General features: G+C 36.2%; 1 protein-coding gene across 5 annotated transcripts in view; it reads right to left on the bottom strand.

The window, feature by feature from the left end:
* Window positions 1–19,766, bottom strand: part of LOC126712788 (aspartyl protease family protein At5g10770-like) — a 121,900-nt gene that overhangs the window by 48,409 nt on the left and 53,725 nt on the right. The window contains exons 1-3 of one of the 5 annotated variants that reach the window (XM_050412250.1): window positions 13,790–14,029; window positions 10,048–10,485; window positions 8,494–9,622 (exon numbers count right to left, since the gene is read on the bottom strand). In XM_050412250.1, the coding sequence (XP_050268207.1) occupies window positions 8,796–9,622; window positions 10,048–10,485; window positions 13,790–13,970 (1,446 nt within the window). In that variant the 5' untranslated portion in view covers window positions 13,971–14,029 and the 3' untranslated portion in view covers window positions 8,494–8,795. Of the gene's footprint in view, window positions 1–8,493; window positions 9,623–10,047; window positions 10,486–13,789; window positions 14,071–19,766 lie in introns of those variants that run through there. The other 4 variants (XM_050412251.1, XM_050412249.1, XM_050412253.1 and 1 more) reach the window with 4 other exon arrangements.

Genomic DNA, 19,766 nt, shown 5'->3' with positions numbered 1-19,766 from the left:
TCTTCAAAAGTTGATAGAATGGCCGGCAGCGATCGGCAAACTTGGAGATGAATCGGTTCAAGGCGGCCAACATCCCAGTGAGCACTTGCACCTCCTTAGGATTGCTCGGTGGTTTGAGGCGATTGACGGCCTCTATTTGGTCGGGGTTAGCCTCTATTCCCCGAGTGGAGATCAAATAACCCAGGAACTTGCCAGCCCCCACTCCGAAAGTGCACTTTTCGGCATTGATGCGCAGCCTGTGTCGTCGTAGTATCTCGAATACTCCCCGAAGGTCTTCAGTATGCAGTGACTCTTTTCTGCTTTTTACCACCATGTCGTCGATATAAACTTCAACCGTGCACCCAATTTTTTCTCGGAACATCCTTGTCATCATACGTTGGTAGGTGGCCCCGGCATTCTTCAATCCAAACGGCATGACCTCGTAGTGATAGTTTGCGTTCGGGGATATAAATGCTGTCTTCTCTCGGTCCTCGGGCGCCAAGGCAATCTGGTGGTAGCCTTGGAAGGCGTCCAGGAAGCTCATTCTCGGGTGCCCGTACGTGGCATCCACTAGCTGATCAATCTTGGGCATCGGGAATGGATCCTTGGGACACGCTCTGTTCAAATCGGTGAAGTCCACACAAACTCTCCATTTACCGCTCTTCTTCTTCACTACGACAGTGTTTGCTAGCCATCTCGGGAAGAATATTTCTTTTATGACCCCGGCTTCCTTCAGTCGCTGGACCTCCAGGTTTACTGCATCGACGTGTTCCTTTGATGCTCTTCTCGGCTTCTGCTTTTTCGGGGGAAACGATGGGTCCACATTGAGTTTGTGAACAATGAACTCGGGGTCTACGCCGGGCACTTCATACGGTTTCCACGCGAAGACATCTACGTTCTGCAACAGGAACAACAACATCTCTACCCTTTCCCGGTCATTCATGCTTGTACCTATCTGGAAGTATTTGTCACTATCTGGGAGAATTCTTACCTTCAGCACCTTCTCGGCAACGTCCGCCCCAGTTTCGCGGGGTATCTGTAATTGCTATGCAGTCTCTTTCTCGGCGTGCTCAGCTTGGCCGAGTTGTTCCTTTTCCCACCGGACCGCGGCTACGAGGCATTGCTTCGCCACCTGTTGATTCCCCCTTACCTCTACAACTCCGTACTCAGTAGGGAATTTTACTTTCACGTGAAGGGTGGACGGAACAGCCCCCATGGCGTGAATCCACGGCCTCCCCAGGATTGCGGTGTAAGGTGCAAATGATCGGACTACTATGAACGTAACTATAACTTCCTTGCCCTCCATGTCCACTGGGAGAGAGATTTGCCCCTCGGGAATCACAATTCTCCCGTCAAACGAGACCAATGGCGTGTCATACTTCGCCAAATCCTGGGTTTTTAACCCGAGCCCTTCGAAGAGGTCCGGGTACATAACGTCAGCCCCGCTACCCTGATCAATCATCACCCTCTTCACCAAGAATCCGCCTATCCGGGCTGTCACCACCAAAGCGTCGTCGTGAGGTTGGATGGTACCTTCCAAATCATCTTCTCCGAACGAGATGTCCAGCCGTCCATCTTTCTTTTGCTTCTTGGATGGTTCTCCCTCCGCGTAAACCACTGTCATTACCCTTCTTGTCGCTGCTACTCTTCTCGGTGCGGCATGAATGACGTTGATTACCCCCAGGGGTGGTGGAAGGGGATTCCTTTTCTATTGGGCGCCCTGCCTGGTCTCCCGGTCAGTGGAATCTGCTACAAACTCTTTCAGGTGCCCTGCCTTCACCAACTGCCCGAGATGATCTTTCAATACCCTACACTGCTCGGTGGTGTGCCCCTTGTCTCTGTGATAGGTGCAGTATAGGCTTTGGTTCCTCCGAGATGGGTCGCCCCCCATTTTGTTCGGCCATCTGAAGAATGGCTCGTTCCTTATCCGTTCCAGTATCTTGTGCACGGGCTCTTTAAACAACACATTAACCCCTTCGATCTGCACCTCTGGTTCCTGCATTCTGAAGTCCCTTTTCGGCTTTGGCGGCAGGATGCTTTGCCGAGATCTCCCCGTAAAAGGAGCTTTCCCCCTGCTTTGCAGCCGGTCATCCTCCAGGCGTTTGTACTCCTCTATGCGTCTCATCAGTTGCCTCATATCCTCCGGGGGTCTTCTTGTCAGCGACTCCCGCAGTTCAGAATCCTCGGGGAGCCCCATCCTGAAGGTGCTAGCCGCAATTTTCTCGTTTCCCCCACCAATCTCATTGTAGAGTTCCCAGTATCGGCTGGCATAACTCCGAAGGGTTTCCCCGACCCTCATTTTCATGGAAAGCAATGCGTCGACCGGTTGTTGCACTCGGCTGCATGTTACGAACCTGCTGCCGAACTCCTGAATCAGCTCGGCGAAGCTGTGTATAGAACCTTTCCGCAACCCATTGAACCATCTTAGTGCGGTAGAGCCGAGGCTGGAGGGGAATACTTTACACATCAATGCATCATTGTGCGCATGCAAAGACATCATGTGTATGTAATGACTGACATGCTCCACGGGGTCTGTCCTCCCCTCATAGGAATTGAATGGTGGACGCGTGAATATGCTCGGCATGGGTGCCCGTTCAATCTCATCAGAGAATGGAGACCGGGCTGCCATCCGCAAGGCCCTGCTCATGGCGTCCATCGCGGCGTTGTGGTGCCGCCGCTCCTCTGGCGACTCTGACCCTTGGTTATCATATCCATGCGACCGGGAACGGTCCCGTCTACGACGCGTCTCCCGGGAGTGTCGATGTGACTCTTGAGAATGTGATCGGTCTTGGTGTTGTTGTGTAACAGATCGGCTGGAACCTTCCTCGCCACGGTTTCTCCTGGGTTGGGGGTTGTGGTTCCTTTCGTGGCGCCGACCCCTTGCTTCCAGCTCCAAGTCTATTACCAATCTGCGTAACCGCTCCAGCTCCCGGTCTCTATCATCATGTTGCCGATGTGCTGAGACGCTTGAAATCGTCCGGTGTGTCTGGGCCGATCCTTCTCCCAATCCGGACCTTTCCTCTCCTCTTGGATGCTCCCTATCCTCCAGCCGTTTCTGCCTTCTCTCCCTCCACGTCGATCCCCGAGAAGATCCTGCGGAATTGCTTGGAACATGCCCTCCTGAACGCTCCTCAGACATCTCCCTTGCTTGAGTCTCACTCAAACCACAGCTTCGTAGGAGAGCCCCACGGTGGGCGCCAATTGTAAGAACCAAGTGTAAGACTTCTGGACCTTAGGTCACTTGGGCTCACAATTTATTTGTAGTGGGCTTAAGTATTTCCTACAATGGGTCGTTCTCGGCAGAGAGACTCAAAGTAACACCCAGTTAGTACCCTCTCCTTGACTGTTTTCTCTCAATTTTTCTGAACCCCTTCTTCTCCCAACTTTCTTCTATTTATAGCCAAGGTTAGTGGGAAGATCATGATTACAGTCACCGTTAGTGCTACTGAAGGTCCAGTATTATTTGGTTAAAGTGGTTGTTTAGGTGAAAGGGCGGTGCAGCATTTATGATCTTGGAACTTGGTTCCATTTTCACCGATTATGTTCGGCAACTCACGTTCCCGTGCATATCATGACCTTCCCGGATATGACTCATGCGCTCTACCGGGAAAGATTAACCAGTCAACTCTGGGAACTTAATACCCAAAGCTTGTTTTTACTCTAAGGCAGTTTCAAGAAGGGCATAAGGTAACTGGAACTTTCTGCTGGGCCTGCGCCCAAGGCTGGTATGGGCTTGGGCCCGGGGCCTAGATGGGTCTGGGCCCAAGGCCAGTATGGGCTTTGGAAGCTCGGTGCCGTACAACAAACATTTTTCATAATTATTTTTTCACAACTTTAAAATTAATAGAGTTTTTGATTGGAATGTATCACTTTTACTTTATCATTATTGATGCAACTTTTATTTCGCATCAATTACAACAAATTATGTTAGTAATTGTGTGAAAAAAAATTTGCAATTTAAAATTTTTTTTTTTTTGAATAATCAATTCCCAAAGTTGTGAAAAAATGACATGTCCTTAGACTTATTGCATTGTTCCATGAACATTCTTTTTGTTACTATTCTTCTATTCGGTTTCTCCAATTAACATATAATTTATAGTTTTAAAGGTGCTATGACAATAAAAGCATAAAATCTTTTCTCTCTTTTTTTCCCTCTAATTTTATGCTTTGTAGGAGGATCAACGACAATTACAAAAAAAAGAAAAAGAAAGATAATAACGATGGTGATGATGAGCATGGTCAAATAATACAATCATGAGAACTCAAATGTTTGAGAGAGAGAGAGAGAGAGAGAGAGAGAGAGAGAGAGAGAGAGAGAGAGAGAGAGAGAGAGAGAGAGAGAGAGAGAGAGATTGTGTTAAACCTTTGCTAGAAACACTGCAAGTAGTTGATGTCCTGATGGTGTTAGAGAGATGAGTTGAACAGTATTTGTATGATGAATGTGGTAGCTTTCTGAAGTCTCTCTTGCTTCATGGACATGAAGGCATAGAAAAGCAGAGAAACTATAGATATAGAGGATACACCTTAGGAAGGAGGAGATGTGACTAGCCATGGATTAGCCTTTTGCTTAAAATTGTGTAGTCCCGCAGTCCTATTTATAGTGGTTCGGCTTCGGCCAGCGCTTGACAAATGGACTCGTATTCAGCATTTGCTAGGTTTTATCATTAGACTTTTGGGGGGGGGGGGGGTAATTATTACCTTGTAATATGTATGCTTAGACAAGTTGGAATTACATTGTAAGGTTGAATTTATTCAACCATTTAATTGGCTTTATTCCGTGCCAAATTTGCTTGTAATTCAGCATTTAGTAACCCTGTATTTAGGTGGGTTTGTTGTAAGGGTAGTGAGTGAGATAGAGTGAAGATTGCTCAAGAGTGTGCAAGAAAACAGAGACTCGCGATTGGGACTCGCGGGTCACTTGCGGCTGCAAGCCGCCAGAAGCAGCACACGTGCCAAGCATGTTGGAAGATGAACAGTCATGCTAGCTGGAGCACTACAGGACAAAACAGGACAACTGGCCATACGGTTAACTCGCGACTAGATCTCGCGACTTAGTCAAGCCGCGAGGTCAAGGCGCGAGCCACCCCTGTTTTGTAAAATCTGACGTTTCACATTCCTCTCCCACTCCAGTATAAATACCCCTTTTACCCACGATTGAAAGAGAGCTTCTAGAGAGAATTTTGAGAGAGAAACCCTAAAGAAAAACAAGATTGTTTCACCCACAATCTATACCTTAGAGTCTCTTCAAATTCCTCTACTCTCATCCTCTCCATTGTCAAATCCTTGAGAGGCATTATACCAAACCTGGTTCTCACCATCATCATCATTGTGAGACAGCTGTTTGGGTTTCTAGGAAGCAGTTAGGAAGGAACCAATCTTCATTGGTTGATGCTACGGTCTAGTAGCGGAATCCGGGAAGCTAGAAAAGAAAAAGGTTCGGCGCAACCTCGTTGGAGCAAGAAGCTTGGAGGGCTTAGGTGCACTGGGTAGATTAGGCTTGGAGGGTCTATTACTGTCCTTGTATCCCAACTGTATTTTCTAGTGGATTGTTTACCGCTTGGAGGGCGGCGGAGAGGTTTTTTGCCGAGGACTTCGGTTTCCTCTTCGATAACACATCGCCTGTTGTCTTTGTGTTTGCATCTTCCTTCCTCTCTATCTTTGCCTTTATATTATCTGCTGTGGTTTTATTATGTTATGGCTTAGATAGTCTTTAACCAATTTCGTATTATAGCATGTGTTAAGTTTCCGCACACTAGTTGTTTGACATATTGCTTGTATTGGTTAAGTTATAATTTGGGGGTCTAAACGTTCAAAGGTGTTTTGTACACGTTTTTGAACTTTCATACATGACTTTAAAATGTTGCGGGGATTATACTTCTCAATTAATTATCAAGGACCTTTCTTCTCCAAAATAAAATTATCAAGGACCTATAACTTCATCCTTGACTTTAGCCTTAATCAAATGATCAAATTGTGTTTTCTAACCTAGAAAGTTTTTCTTTTGATTTTTCAATGAGGTTTGAGTCTTTTGACATATACAAAAGACGCATTAAAAAGTAAAGGAGAGACAGGTTTAATGGGAGAAATTGAATCAAATAATTTGGTGATTCAAAAGGTAGGCATGAAACTAGCTTCTTCTTCTTCTTTTTTTCTTTTTCTTTTTCCTAAAGATAAAAGATAGAAATTGTATTGATTGTAAAGAAAACTAGTTTTTCTTCCAACCCAAATATGTCTTTTCCCATTTTGTAAGTACACAAAAATAGATCAAAGTGGTCCAAAATGGATCGAAGTGGTGAAATGGACTGAATGGAACAAAGTGAACCAAATGGACAGAATATGACCAAATAGAAAAAAGGTGGACCTAATAGGACTGAATAAGAACAAATGGAATGAATAAGACCTAAGTGGACATAATGGAGTGAAAGGGACTAAATAGGACCGAAGTGGACAGATTGGATCAAATAGGACCAATTTAGACTGAACAGGACTGAAGTGGACATAATAGAACCAAAGTGGACAAAATGGACCAAATATAACAGATGGGGACCGAATAAGACCAAAGTGGACAAAATAAGACCAATGTGGACCGAATAAGGCCAATGTGTATTGAATGGACCGAAGTGGACTGAATAAGATCGAATGGACCGAATAGAACTTTTTTTTTGGCTGAAACAAGCACACTCACATACACAAGGAAGAGGGAAAAGGGATTCCAATACAAAGGCACACCACAAACTCCACTCAAAAGTTATGATAACTTTAGTGGATAGAATGGACTAAATAAGACATATTAGGACTGTATGGACTAAATAGGAAAGAATAGACCAAATAGAACCACTGTGGACCAAATAAGACTTTTGAATATTTATCATTTTTATTGCATTTTTAGGGCTCATATTTTATTTCTAACGTCTATTTTCTTTGTATTTTTTTTTTTAACTCAAAATGAAAGATTTTAACCCAAATATAATAAAACTTCATACTTTTCAACCCAAAAATTAAGGAAAAGAAGAAGAAGAAGAATTTTTGGGCTAAACTTGAAAAGGCAACCTATAAAAATAATAAATTTAAGGCCCAATTAGTCTAAAATAAATTGAAGGGGACCAAAATTGACTGAGTGGACCTAATTAGACCGAAGTAGACCTAAATGGACAAAATAAAAACTATTTAATTTTTAGGGAGAACAAATTTTCTTCAAAAAATTTTAGAGAAAAAATTACACATTATATTACCATACAAAATAATTATTTATTCTCACTTATCACATGGACATGCGACTAATTTCAGTAAAAGGAAAGCACAGGTAGTTTGAACTTTGAAGTTACATTATTTGTATTCAAAAGAAATTAGAACTCTGATAATGTTGAAATGAAATTCTATAAGTGGAACCATAATCTGAATTTAATCCTTATGTTTGGTATGCCAAATCCACATTCATGAGTTTTAAGCCTGTTCCATAGGGTTCCTAGTTGGTAGCTAGCTGCAATAGAAAAGGTTTGATCTTTGGAACCTCGATACACAACAAAAGTCTTCAAAATAGGAAAACCCACAAAATAAGAAAATGAGAAAGAAATTTTCATACCCAAGGAACTTTTGGCACTGATCTTACTTTGATGAAATTTGAGAGGTAAATAAAACCCACTTCTTTGTATGGTAGAAAATGAAACAAGAGTTCACATATCAAACACAAAGGATGAGAGTGGGAAAGAAAGAAAGCAAAGGAAGTGAAACCCAAAACAAAAGCCCAAAGCTACCCAACCTCCTTCCTTCCAAATGCGACTCTAGTAAAAGTGTATGGACCACCCATGTCCACAACTGTGTCTAAGGTATTAGATTGTCTCTATGAGAAAAACTTCAAGTTTCAGCTCATCTCCATTAACATCTCCAAGGGCGAGCACAAGAAGCCTAACTTTCTAAAGATCCAAGTATGTTCAGAGAAAGAGATTGCGTTAAATGGAAAGGAATCTAGTTTTTCCCTTTCTTTTTCCTGATTATTGGGAGATAGACAAATAGTTACTACCCGTGTTTGATAAAAAAATTGAATTGATATATTTGATAAAAAAAATAAAAATCTATTTTCTCTTCTTCTTCTTTTTCTACCAAAAAAAAAAAAAAAATTGTTATTTTGGATTTTTTTTAAAAAAAATTTTAATAAGCTCAAAATGATCTCTTTTTTTGGGTGACTAATGCTGTCATTTTAACGAAAAGATTACATTGAATAATTGTTAAAGTTAGATGACTCAAATGATTGAAACCAAAGGAAAAAGACTTAATTGAATTTTAGACAAAATTATAGAGTACAATTTACAATTTAGCTTCGTTAATTTAACCATGAATCATTAGGATTTTAAGAATTTTACCTTGGAGTTACTAGCCTATTCTAACCCAAAAAATCAGCTCTTATTCATTCCACTATGAAATAAGATTTTAAATAACTTAACACCATTTCAGGCCCGCCCCCCCCCCCCCCCCCCCCCAACACACACACACACAAACCATATTCACTTTTAGATGTATTAAAACTAAAATTTCATTATATAAATGAAGAGGATCTTGAGGATTTTGACATAGATTTCCACTAATCTCACTCAACTTTTATTTCAAACATTGAGGATATTGCTAGGATTTTTCTAATTCGCTAAATCACTAAATCCTCAAGAGGCCCAAGACCATGTCCAATGACCTTCATTAACATTTCCATTGATTTTTAACAATGGTTTTATTCATTATACCCTAATTCATAATAATGCCCACTATGAGCTAACACAAAGGTTCTCTTTGTTACTCACTTACTTTATTATATTACTATCACTCCATTAGCTACAACCACCAGGACGAAACCCAATCCTCTTTCCAACAACATCATACACAACCTCTAATCCTTTCTGTTGTTCATTACCGAAAATGGCAATGTTGCTTGGATCTCTATTTCCAGCAAAGGCCAAACAAGCTTCTGTTTTTCTCAACACGTAAAGTATTCCCACTTTGTCCAAATCCACGCTCACATCACCACCAAAAAAAAAGCTTATGCTCGGAATCGAAACTGATTGGCTCTTGCTAAGGTCATAGCATGTATCGAATATTGAAGAGCTCGAGCTTATCATCGGATAATTACGCATCATTTCGCGAAATTTTGTTCGCAATGCATTGTATGCTGTAGGAGGTAAACGTGTAATGACCGTCCCAGAGTCAATGATAGTACCCGCAGTTGAAAAAACCGATGTGGGAATCGATAATCTTTGTCCACCCACACTTATTCCAATCAAGTTGAGGCCATAGAATGATTGCCTTCGAGAAAGTGTTAACATAGGTGTGAATTTTAGTGAACTCGAAATTTCACTGCCTTTTCCCAAAGTAAGGTACCCCGTTGAGCTAGTTGTGGAAGGTAGACAATACGAGAAAAATTGGCTGTACTTTTGAGCGGCTTGTTGCACAAGGGAAACTTGGCCGCGACCGAGGCCTAGCAACCCGGCAATGCCTTTGAAGAGGCCTTCGTTGTCTTGACCACAACCAAATACAAAATTGTCCACCACGTCTGATGTTATGGTTAGCCTTTCTTTGCTGAAATATCCCATTGTAAACGAACCATCGCCATAGCGTACACTGTATAAACACTTTGAATTGGAGCACTGTTGTGGGCTTCCTGTATTGTTAATAAAATGTTGAAATTATTGTACCAAATCCTCAAATTTAGGATTCCTTAAAAAAAAGTGTATGTGTGAAACTGAGCAAGAAGTCAGAACTTCTTCAATTTACTTTTTGCAAAATGATTGGGATACTACTGATCTTGCTACTTAATATTATTTGAAATGAAGCGACAAAATCTATAAATAGAAAAAATTTCATCAAATTTATGTCAAAATCCCCAAGCTTTGGAAATTCTAAATTCATCATTCTGTTTCTGTTACCATTATATTAACTAGATGTAGAAAATACATTACGGCCAATTTATTTTAATAAGTAGAGTTTATTAAAAATAGCTAAGTTAATTGATTTACTAAAATAGCTAGGTAGTAATAGCAATGCCCTTTCTATTTTATTGAGTGGGATTGTATTTATATGGTTTACCTTTGGCAGAAGCGAGTTGAATGCACAAGGGTGTAGGACATGAAATGTTGGTGTAGGATGTGGATTTGGATGGGTCAAAGATTGGGTCTACTTGCTTATAGCACTGTCCTGCGCATGGTTTACACTGTGCCCAAGTGAGGTCGCTACCAGTGTCAAATGCCAGTGTTTGATCTGTTCTGGGAGTGCCAAGGCCAACGGTGACGATGTAGTTACCAGTGCCGATGGTGAGACCAGATTTAACTAGAATGGTGGTGGCCTGAGATTCTCTTAATTTGTTGCCATCTGAGTTCTTAGAGAACATGGAGTGGATTGAGTTCACCCTAGACTGGTCTTGAAGGAGGAGTTCAGTGTGATTGAGAACCAGTAATTGCTCTTTGTTGCTTTGAAAGCATGGGCCGTATTTGTGTTTCACCGTCAAGGATGCCTCCCTTTTTGGACCTGAACTTAAAAGGAATTTGGAACAAATGCATATGAATATAATGAGGAAAATAATTTGAGAATTCCACTATAAAAAAAAAAAAATAAAAAAAAAAAATAAAAAAAAAATTGAGAATTCCAAATGCATACCTGTAAATAATTCTTGCATTTAGTCTATTACAACATGCTTTTGCGTCCAGAAAAAAAATACTATTTAATTGATAATAAATAAATAAATAAATAACCTATGCCAGAAAAACAATAATAAAACAAGATAAAATAAGTGGTTACCCACATATTACTTTTACCTCTTTTTATTTTTATTTTTTATAAATAGTATTTTAAACCTATATTATGTGACTATTTATAAGATCATTTACGTGTATTAAATCAAATGATTTATTAAAATATTTAAAAAATTATATAATTAAAATATTTAAAAAAATTATATAACTATTAAGTAAGTCATGTAAGTTAAAGTAGTTGAGAATATATTTCTAAATTACCATATAGTAGGTAGGTTGGAGGAATATATTTAAGAAAAGTCTTTGGCAACGGGATCATTATGTATATATATATATAGAGGTACTCCTTATTTATGATGGGCCACGCCACCAAAACCAAACAACTCAATGGACAAAATTTCTCGTGTATCTAAACTTCTGTGAGATTTTTGTGAGGTTAGTCTTATTTTAAAGTTTTAAATCTAAAATTCATGGGGCTTATTTTTGTTTGGCTATAAAAATTAAAATATTTGATATGTTTATATGTGGCTGAAAAAAAAGAAAAAGAGAAGGAGATATACCTCATATTTAAGGTTTGTATGGATTGGATTTAATTTATTTTCAACCCAATTCCACCTCTCCAGATTAAGAAATTTCAATCAAACCTAAACATATAACTTTAAAAATCCAACCCTCCTATCCATAGAATCTGAGTTACTTAGGGCTGGGTTGTCAGCTATCTTGTCTTGTCTAATATATATATATATATATATATATATATATATATATAAAGTAAGTTTTTCTATCAAAAAAAGAAAAAAAGAAAAGAAAAAAAGAGTAGGTTTTCATTCAACAATTGAAACCCATTATTGAATAAATGAATATAATTTATATAATTGAGCATAATTTTCCAATTTATCAAAAAAAATACCTTTTAAAGAAAATTTAGAAAGATTCTCAAAATTCAAAATAAACCAAGTTAATAATTAAAAAAAAATTATTAATAGCATGGTTTGTGTCAAGTTACTTGTAAAAAAAAAAAAAAAAAAAAAAAAAAAAAAAAAAAAACTTAAATCCGATTCAACCCAAGTTTTAGAAAATAATTTAAAAAAAAAAAAAATCTAATCTATCAACGCATGGAAAAATAAGTCAATGTATTGGAATTAGGTTGGATCGGATCAAGTTTACCCCGTTAGTAGATTGAATACACACTGCTTCTTATATTATATATGGACATGTTGCATTCAAAACTGATAACAGGACATCACATGTATCAAGCTTATATTGTCTAACCATACATTCTCTAATCTGAAGAAAAAAAGAATTTCATTTAAGCCTTTTGTATAATAATAACTAGATGAATTAATCAAAACAAATTCTGTTTATATCTTATTCCATCTCTCCCTTAAATCGATTCTTTTTATGATCTACAAGAAAGAGACAAAGGTTTTAATATCTAAAAAGAATATATTAAGAACGTATAAAAGGTAAAAATGAAAAAAAAAAAAAAATCTAGCAGAGGCTTCGTTATATCTACTCAGGAAAAACTAAGACCGCATGAAACTTTTGATGAAAGAGATGTTAGAATTTTTTTTACAATATCTGATATTATGGAATTGTGATTTATTCTACCAAATAATTTTAAGTATTTCTATTTCATAAATGTGCACTTCAAATGGTAGTCTTATTTAAAATTCTTGTAATGAGTTTCTTCTTTTGATCTCGATATTTTTTTTCTTTCATGTTTTAATCTTATCAACATAAATAGAATCCTAGTTCTACCATTGTTTGGGAGTAATGATAGAAGAGAAATTTCTTTTCATATATATATTTTTTTCAAAACTTGTTAAATTGGTAAGTTAATATATGATTGGAATAATATCACTTTCCATTGGATCTATTATTGATGTCTTTTATTTTTATTATGTATCAATTACAATTATGTCAATAATTGTGAAAAACAATTTTTTTTTTTTTAACTATCATTTCCTACAATCGTGAAAAAATGTCATGTCCTTACTTATTGCATTGTTAACCACGAACATTCTTTGTGTTAATTACTATTCTTATATTAGGTTTCTCCATTTGACTAAATTGTCTGAAATAAAAAGTTATCCATCATAAAAGTTGTCATTTTGGTAATTGACACAGTTATTGCCACAACTTTCAAACTTAAATGATTCAAAATAAATATCTTAAGGCAACTATATACCAAGAATTAATGTTGCTATTACTAATGCTGATAAACAAAGCAATCAAATATGGAACTGGTTGTTTTAAATTAAAGAATGCCCATTACGGAAGAAACTTTCCTTTGCAAGTCTTTTGGTGTTCAATAAACTTTGTACTGTAAGGGTCCGTTTGGATTGAACTTATTGTTGTTGAAACTGAAAACCAAAAATACTGTAGCAAAATAATTTTTAAATGTGTGAATAGTACCGTGAGACCCATTTTTAATATTTTTTAGTACGTGAACAGTGTTGTGAACAGTAATGAATAGTGCATGAACAGTAATTTTTGTCCCCTGCACAGTGAACCCATGTGAGGTTACTGTTCACGTACAGGGAAAAAAAAAGTGGAAAATGTGAAACGCAGACTCAGTTCCCAAACACATACTTATTCTAATTTTATCAATTATGTTTTACTAATCATGGCTAAATTTGTATGGGTTCCAGTTAGGTCAACTGGTATAGTATCTGATGGTTGTATAAGAGATCTGAGGTTGAATCTCTGCTTACACCAAAAACTAATTGGTGTCTTGGTCTGATAATAAAGATCTATCATTAATTAGAGCAGACTCTATAAATTGAAATTCTCTAAAAAAAAAAAAAAAAAAAAATCATGGCTAAACTTTATAAAAGAGAATCTTTTAAAATTTTCTAATATTCCATTACTAATATCAATGGAGAGTACAGTTTTGGGATCGAGTATTATTTTGCCAAATCTTAAAGGAGTGGATAGTAATATCCCAATTTTTTTCCTCTCTAGTTTTTTGCTTTGTAGGAGGAACAACGGCAATTACAATAGGAGTAAAGATAGAGATATAACGCAGTGATGACCATGATGATTTGAGAGAGAGAGAGAGAGAGAGAGTGTTAAACCTTTGGTAGAAGCAGTGCAAGTAGATGATGGTATTAGAGAGCTGACTTGAACAGTATGTGTATGATGAAGGTGGTAGCTTTCTGTAATCTCTCTTGCTTCATGGGCATGAAGGCATAGAAAAGCAGAGAAACTATAGATATAGAGGATACACCTAACGAAGGAGGAGAAGCGAGTAGCCATGGTTTAGTTTTATGCTCAAGACCATGTACTCCTGCAGTCCTATATATGGTGGTTGGCTTGATAAGTGGGTTCATATACTGCTACTGCTGGTTTGATTAGTCAATTTAATTACTATTTGGCTCTTAACTGATAGTGATTTAAATGTTTTTTTTTTGGGTCTTATTATTGTAATTATTGCCTTGTAACAGGTTTGCTTAGACAAGAAGAAATCACATGACAATAAAGTCTAAAGAACCAACATAATTTTAGAACATTTCACAACATCTTTGTTTTGAGTTGTGATATTGGGTTTCGGTATAATTTATTATAATATTTTATTTCAACTTGTGAAATTTTGTTGTGTTTTGAGAAGAATTCATTACATGACTTAACTATACTCTAGACGTATAGTTAGTATATTGTATATTTTACTTGTCTAATTTTCATGATTGAGCTAAAATCAAAGATATTTGTTTTTGTACAGTGTCAACCCTAAGGCCTTTAGCTTCAGCACTTCTCAATGCTTTTTTTTTTTTTTTTTTTTTTTTTTAAGAATCGTTCAAAATATAAATTTGATATAAAATTACTCTTCACTAAAGCTTTATATTTTCATGTTCTTTGTTTCTGTTTTTATCTTAGCTTGGTCAGAGCCACCAATTTGTGGCCTCCAGTAGTGCTTGTCAGTTTTCATCACACATACATGGATCCGGATCCTCTCCATTTCAATTTTACATAAAAATGAATCTCTACCGTGAACTGGACCCCCTCCATTTCAAAAGGAAATGGAGAGGATTTGGATCCCACATACATAACAAACCTTGAGTTAACCTCAATGCATTAAAAATTTAAAATTACATAATGCATATTTTATTGACCAATATAATTTTGTTCAAACTTGCAAAACGCAAAAAATGAAAATGTTCTCCTTTTCAAGTTTGCCTTACCCAATGATTCTTCTCAACTTTCAACTTTGAACGCTATAACCTTCCAAAAATATTATAGCATCTCATTTGCAGTATGTAAATCATAAAATCAAGATAGTCAGAATTTCATCTTAACTCAATTTAATGATTTGGAATAAGATATTAAATTTCAATTTTTTTACCTTTTTTTTTTTGTTTTTTCAAAAGAAGATAGAATTGATATTATAAAGAGACAAAAGTGCAAAGGTATAATAAAGTGTCCTGAGCCACTCAGGCCTACATGCCAGCCTGGGCTAGGACAAGGACAGGATAGCACTGCCAAAAAATTAATAAACTAATGGAGGAAAAGTTAGCAAGCTGATAGGGTAGAACTAGCATGTCGGCTGATTGGCTATTATATTTTTATCATTAAACGCATAAAAATAATAATAAGAAAGAATTATGTAAGGGTTAGCCCACCATCATATTATTGTGGATGGTAATTTGCTTATCTTGAGGTCCGTTTAAATATAACTTATTTTTATTGGAATTGAAAAACTCAAAACTGAAAATAATGTAATAAAATAATTTTTAAATGAGTGAATAGTATTGTAAGATTTATTTTTAATATTTTTTTTTGAATAAAGTAGCTATGGGTCTCGTGAACAGTACATAAACAGTGCGTGAATAGTACATAAACAGTGTTGTGAACAGTGATGAACAGTGTTATTTGTCTCAAAAAGCAGAAAACGGGTGAAAAAAAGAAAAAAGAAAAAAAAGCAAAATGCAAACGCTGGATCCAAACACTCACTAGAAGTACAAAAAAATTTACAACCGTCAAGGTGGCAACTTAGTATTGCTAGGTAAAAAATAGTAATAACACGTTAGTAATAAGCCAACACAAGAATCAATAAAACATTTACTAATTTAATTGTTATAAAAATATATTGTGAAAATTGATGTGTCGATAGCATTACTCAATTTGACCACAATAACCGGTCATAATTTTTGGGAAGGAGGAGTATTTGACTTGTCAAATGGCTTTCTTTATAATAAAATAGGGGTATATATAGTTGTCAATATGGTACCATACGCAATACGTATTGTATGATATGTATTGTATCGAGTGAAAAAAAAGTATTGTATTGTAGATACATATTGACCATGTTCATGAATCCTGCATTGCACATGTATATAGTATTGTATTGTAAAATCTTACATATTGTACGATACATAGATATGTTGGTTTAATTAGATTGGTTTTTTTGCTAAATTGTGTTTTGATTTAAGTCCAACAAGTTGTTAGACTTGTTTATAACACAAAATTATAGAACACTTGATTGAGCATAATAAAATAACATGCCAATTTTTTTTTCTCTTCTCTTTTTCCAACAAAATTTGAATTATACCCTTTACAAATCACTTTTTTTTTTTTTTTTTTTTGAATACAGTGAATAAGGTATTAAACAAAAGAGATGGGTTCAAGTTACACTTGGTGTAACTCTTTAGAGTTACACTTGGTGTAACTCTTTAGAGTTACACATTTTTTAAACCATTGGATTTTAATAGATCCAACGGTTAAAAAAAGACTATAATTATTACAAATATTCTGATTAAAATCTAATTAATTACCCTCATTTATTATCTTCTAAACTTATCTCTAAACCCAAAAAAAGTTTGACTTCTGACCCTCTCTCTCATTTACATCTCTCTCTCTCTCTCTCTCTCTCTCTCTCTCTCTCCTCCACCACCTCCACAGGTTGCCGGCAGGAAAAAATAAAAAATAAAAAAAATAAAAAAACAACAACAACAACAACAACAAAATGGCGTACAAAGATTATAAAGCATACAAGTAGCAATTGAAGAAAGTTCGCACATGTTGCTCCATTGTAGAGTCCGTGGACATTTTCGTAAAAGATAATTATAGCATCATACACATTGTTGACTCATTTACTTTTACTTTTAAAAAACATCTATATAGATTAGTTGGCGAAGAAGAAAAGCCTTGTTTTCTTCACAAACAAATGCTAGACCGGGTTGACATATATTCAGAGAGAAGTTTTTTTTTTTTTTTTTTTTTTATTATCCAGGGGATCAATACTCAGTTGTAATCCTGCCAATTATTATATAGGAATATGATCTGTCAAAGAACTTTAGGCTGCATATTTTAACTTGTTATCCCATGTTTTGCTATATTTTAATGAATTAGTGAACCAAATGCTGATTCTCAACAATGATTGAAGATGGTTTCTTTTTGTCAATCTCATCAAATGATTCATCACTGATCATAATCAGAAGGGTGAGGATATTTTTATTTTTCAATATATGCAACATGACACACAAGGGCACAGGCACAACTCTCATTAAATTTCTACTTCGGTGTCCTTTCATTTTTTTTTCCTACTTGAATTCCCACATTTCATTGTAAACTAATTCTATGGTCAACAATTGTATATTGATTTGGAATGGTTGGAATTTTGCCAAAACAATGGACCTGATGAAGGTGATGCATTGCTTGAGACATTTACTTATCGGTAGAGAGGCATGAGAGATAACACCGACAACTTGCTCTAATTTTTTTATGATTCTCATCAAACGTTTTCTTAAGTTTTGTATGATGCTATACTTGTCTTTTATGAAAATGTCCACAAGCTCTACAACGGAGTAACATGTGCAACCTTCTTCAATTGCTACTTGTATGCTTTATAATCTTTGTATGCCATTTTTTTTTTCCTTCCGGCAACCTGTGGAGGTTGTGGAGGAGAAAGAGAGAGAGAGAGAGAGAGAGAGAGAGAGACGTAAATGAGAGAGAGAGAGTCAGAAGTCAAACTTTTTTTGTGGTTAGAGATAGATTTAGAAGATAATAAATGAGAGTAATTAATTAGATTCTAATCAAAATATTTGTATTAATTATAGTCTTTTTTTAACCGTTGGATTTACTTAAATCCAATGGTTTAAAAAATGTGTAACTCTTTAGAGTTACACCAGGTGTAACTTGAACCCATCTCTAAACAAAAATATACTTGTGAGAGTGTCTTTTTCGGGATACTCAGGCCCAAGGATCCCGAACCTGAATGAAAAAGAAAGGATTTGGTGGACTGGGCCTTGACTCACCGCAGCTAAATGGCTGTTTAAGAATCAAGTGAATGCAGAGAATACTCCGGACAACATACAAAAAAAATGACAAACAAGGATATCGAGGAGTGCCAGAAATTAACAATGTAAGTTCAGAAAGAAAGAAAAGCAGGATTAGCAAGACGATAAAAAAAAAGTATTGTGAGGATCCTGGGAATTATGAAACAGAATTTCATTAAGGCATTATCTGTTTAATTACAGAAAGCTCACTAGGACGTGATACAAGGTCCAATCGAGCTCAAAAATTGCAGCCTTGAATGGCTATTTCAGCCTTCAAAACTTGCGAAGTTTGATTCTCGTTGAATCCGAGTATGTACCATAGTTGCTTTTACGGGATATCGGGAAGCAGTATTCGTTTTCCCTTTTCCACACAGATTTTCTGATAGTTTTTTCCTAAAGAATCTCTTTTTTCTTATGTTTCTCCCTTTTTTTTTCGCTGCCTTCTTCACCACCCATCCTCTCCTTTTATAGTGGAGTTTTTCTGGGCGTCTTGGGGAACCGTTGGTTCCCCTGTTTTGGTCTTTTGCAAACAGAGTATGTTCTGTCCTCATCATCTCGGTAAGTCCCATTTTCCGTTTTCTCTCATTCTTTCCTTCTCTTGGTTCTGATTCCTTCGAAAGCTTCTGGTTGACCATCCTCTTTGGGATGTGCTGAGGTATGCCCTTCTCGGCATCCTCACTTCTGGCGTCTTTTACCTTTCTGTTTCTTTCCTATTTGGGCAGAATCCTGTTCTGCTCTTTTGAAATCGTTTTGTTATCATTCTTCTTCCTTGTCTTGGTTCCCCGACGCCTTTTCTGTCTGTGCCATGAAGGGTTGCTTGCGTTCTTTTGTTTTTCTTGTTTTCTTTTTCTGTCTTCTTTCTATCGATCTGTCCTGGTCTTCTTTTTTTTTGCGCTTATTGATGGTGCCTGAGGATCCTTGCGTCTTATACTTTGCTGTGATGTTCTCTCTCTTTTTTTTCTTTGGTTGCTTTTCCTTTTCTGGGCTTCGGGATCCTTAGGGCCTTTCGTATAATCCCTTTGGACTTGGTCTGAGTTTTCTTTTTTCCTGGGCTTAACTCACTCTTTCTTGGGCTTAGCTTATTCTTTCTTGGGCTTATTTTACTGTGATTTTTTAGACCTGAACAATACTTATTTTTTATTTATTTATGTTATTATTGTTATAAATCTAAGAAGCTAGAATATTAAGAAGAAATATAAATTAAAATTATTAAAATAAAAGAACAAGAGATAGTAAATACTGATGATGGTGAAGAAAATGTTGATAAAAAAATAATTTTGCTAGATGACGAACATAATAATAAAATTAACTTAGATAAATTTTTTTTTTTGGGAGAATGAACTTAGATAAAGTTGATCATGCATAATGATATATATGATAATAAAAATTTATTATTTTGGCTCATATATGTCGTATATTATCACTTATGAGTTTAATCAATATGATTGTAAATGCTATAAACATATGCTAATTTGATTTATTCAATCAATTTTATTAAATATTATCACATAAGTGATGTTAAATTAATTATTAGTTGAATATGTTATAAATTTATAATATATATATATATATATATATATATATTTATAGGTTGGATAAGACTTAGGTACAGTACTTAGGTGTTATTCCTTAGATTTCTCTTTTAAGATTCTGTCATGTAGATTTTTGCACATGAAATGGAAGTATATTTTTTTAATTAAATAACCACATAATTAAATTTTCAAAGATAAATGTAAAGAACAACACCTAAAATACTGTAATTAAAATTTAAATTTGTAAG

This window comes from Quercus robur, chromosome 2 (assembly GCF_932294415.1).
Source record: "Quercus robur chromosome 2, dhQueRobu3.1, whole genome shotgun sequence".
Classification (NCBI taxonomy): domain Eukaryota; kingdom Viridiplantae; phylum Streptophyta; class Magnoliopsida; order Fagales; family Fagaceae; genus Quercus; species Quercus robur.
Note: the sequence above shows the minus strand (reverse complement) of the source record. Positions and strands in the feature narration are given on the sequence as shown.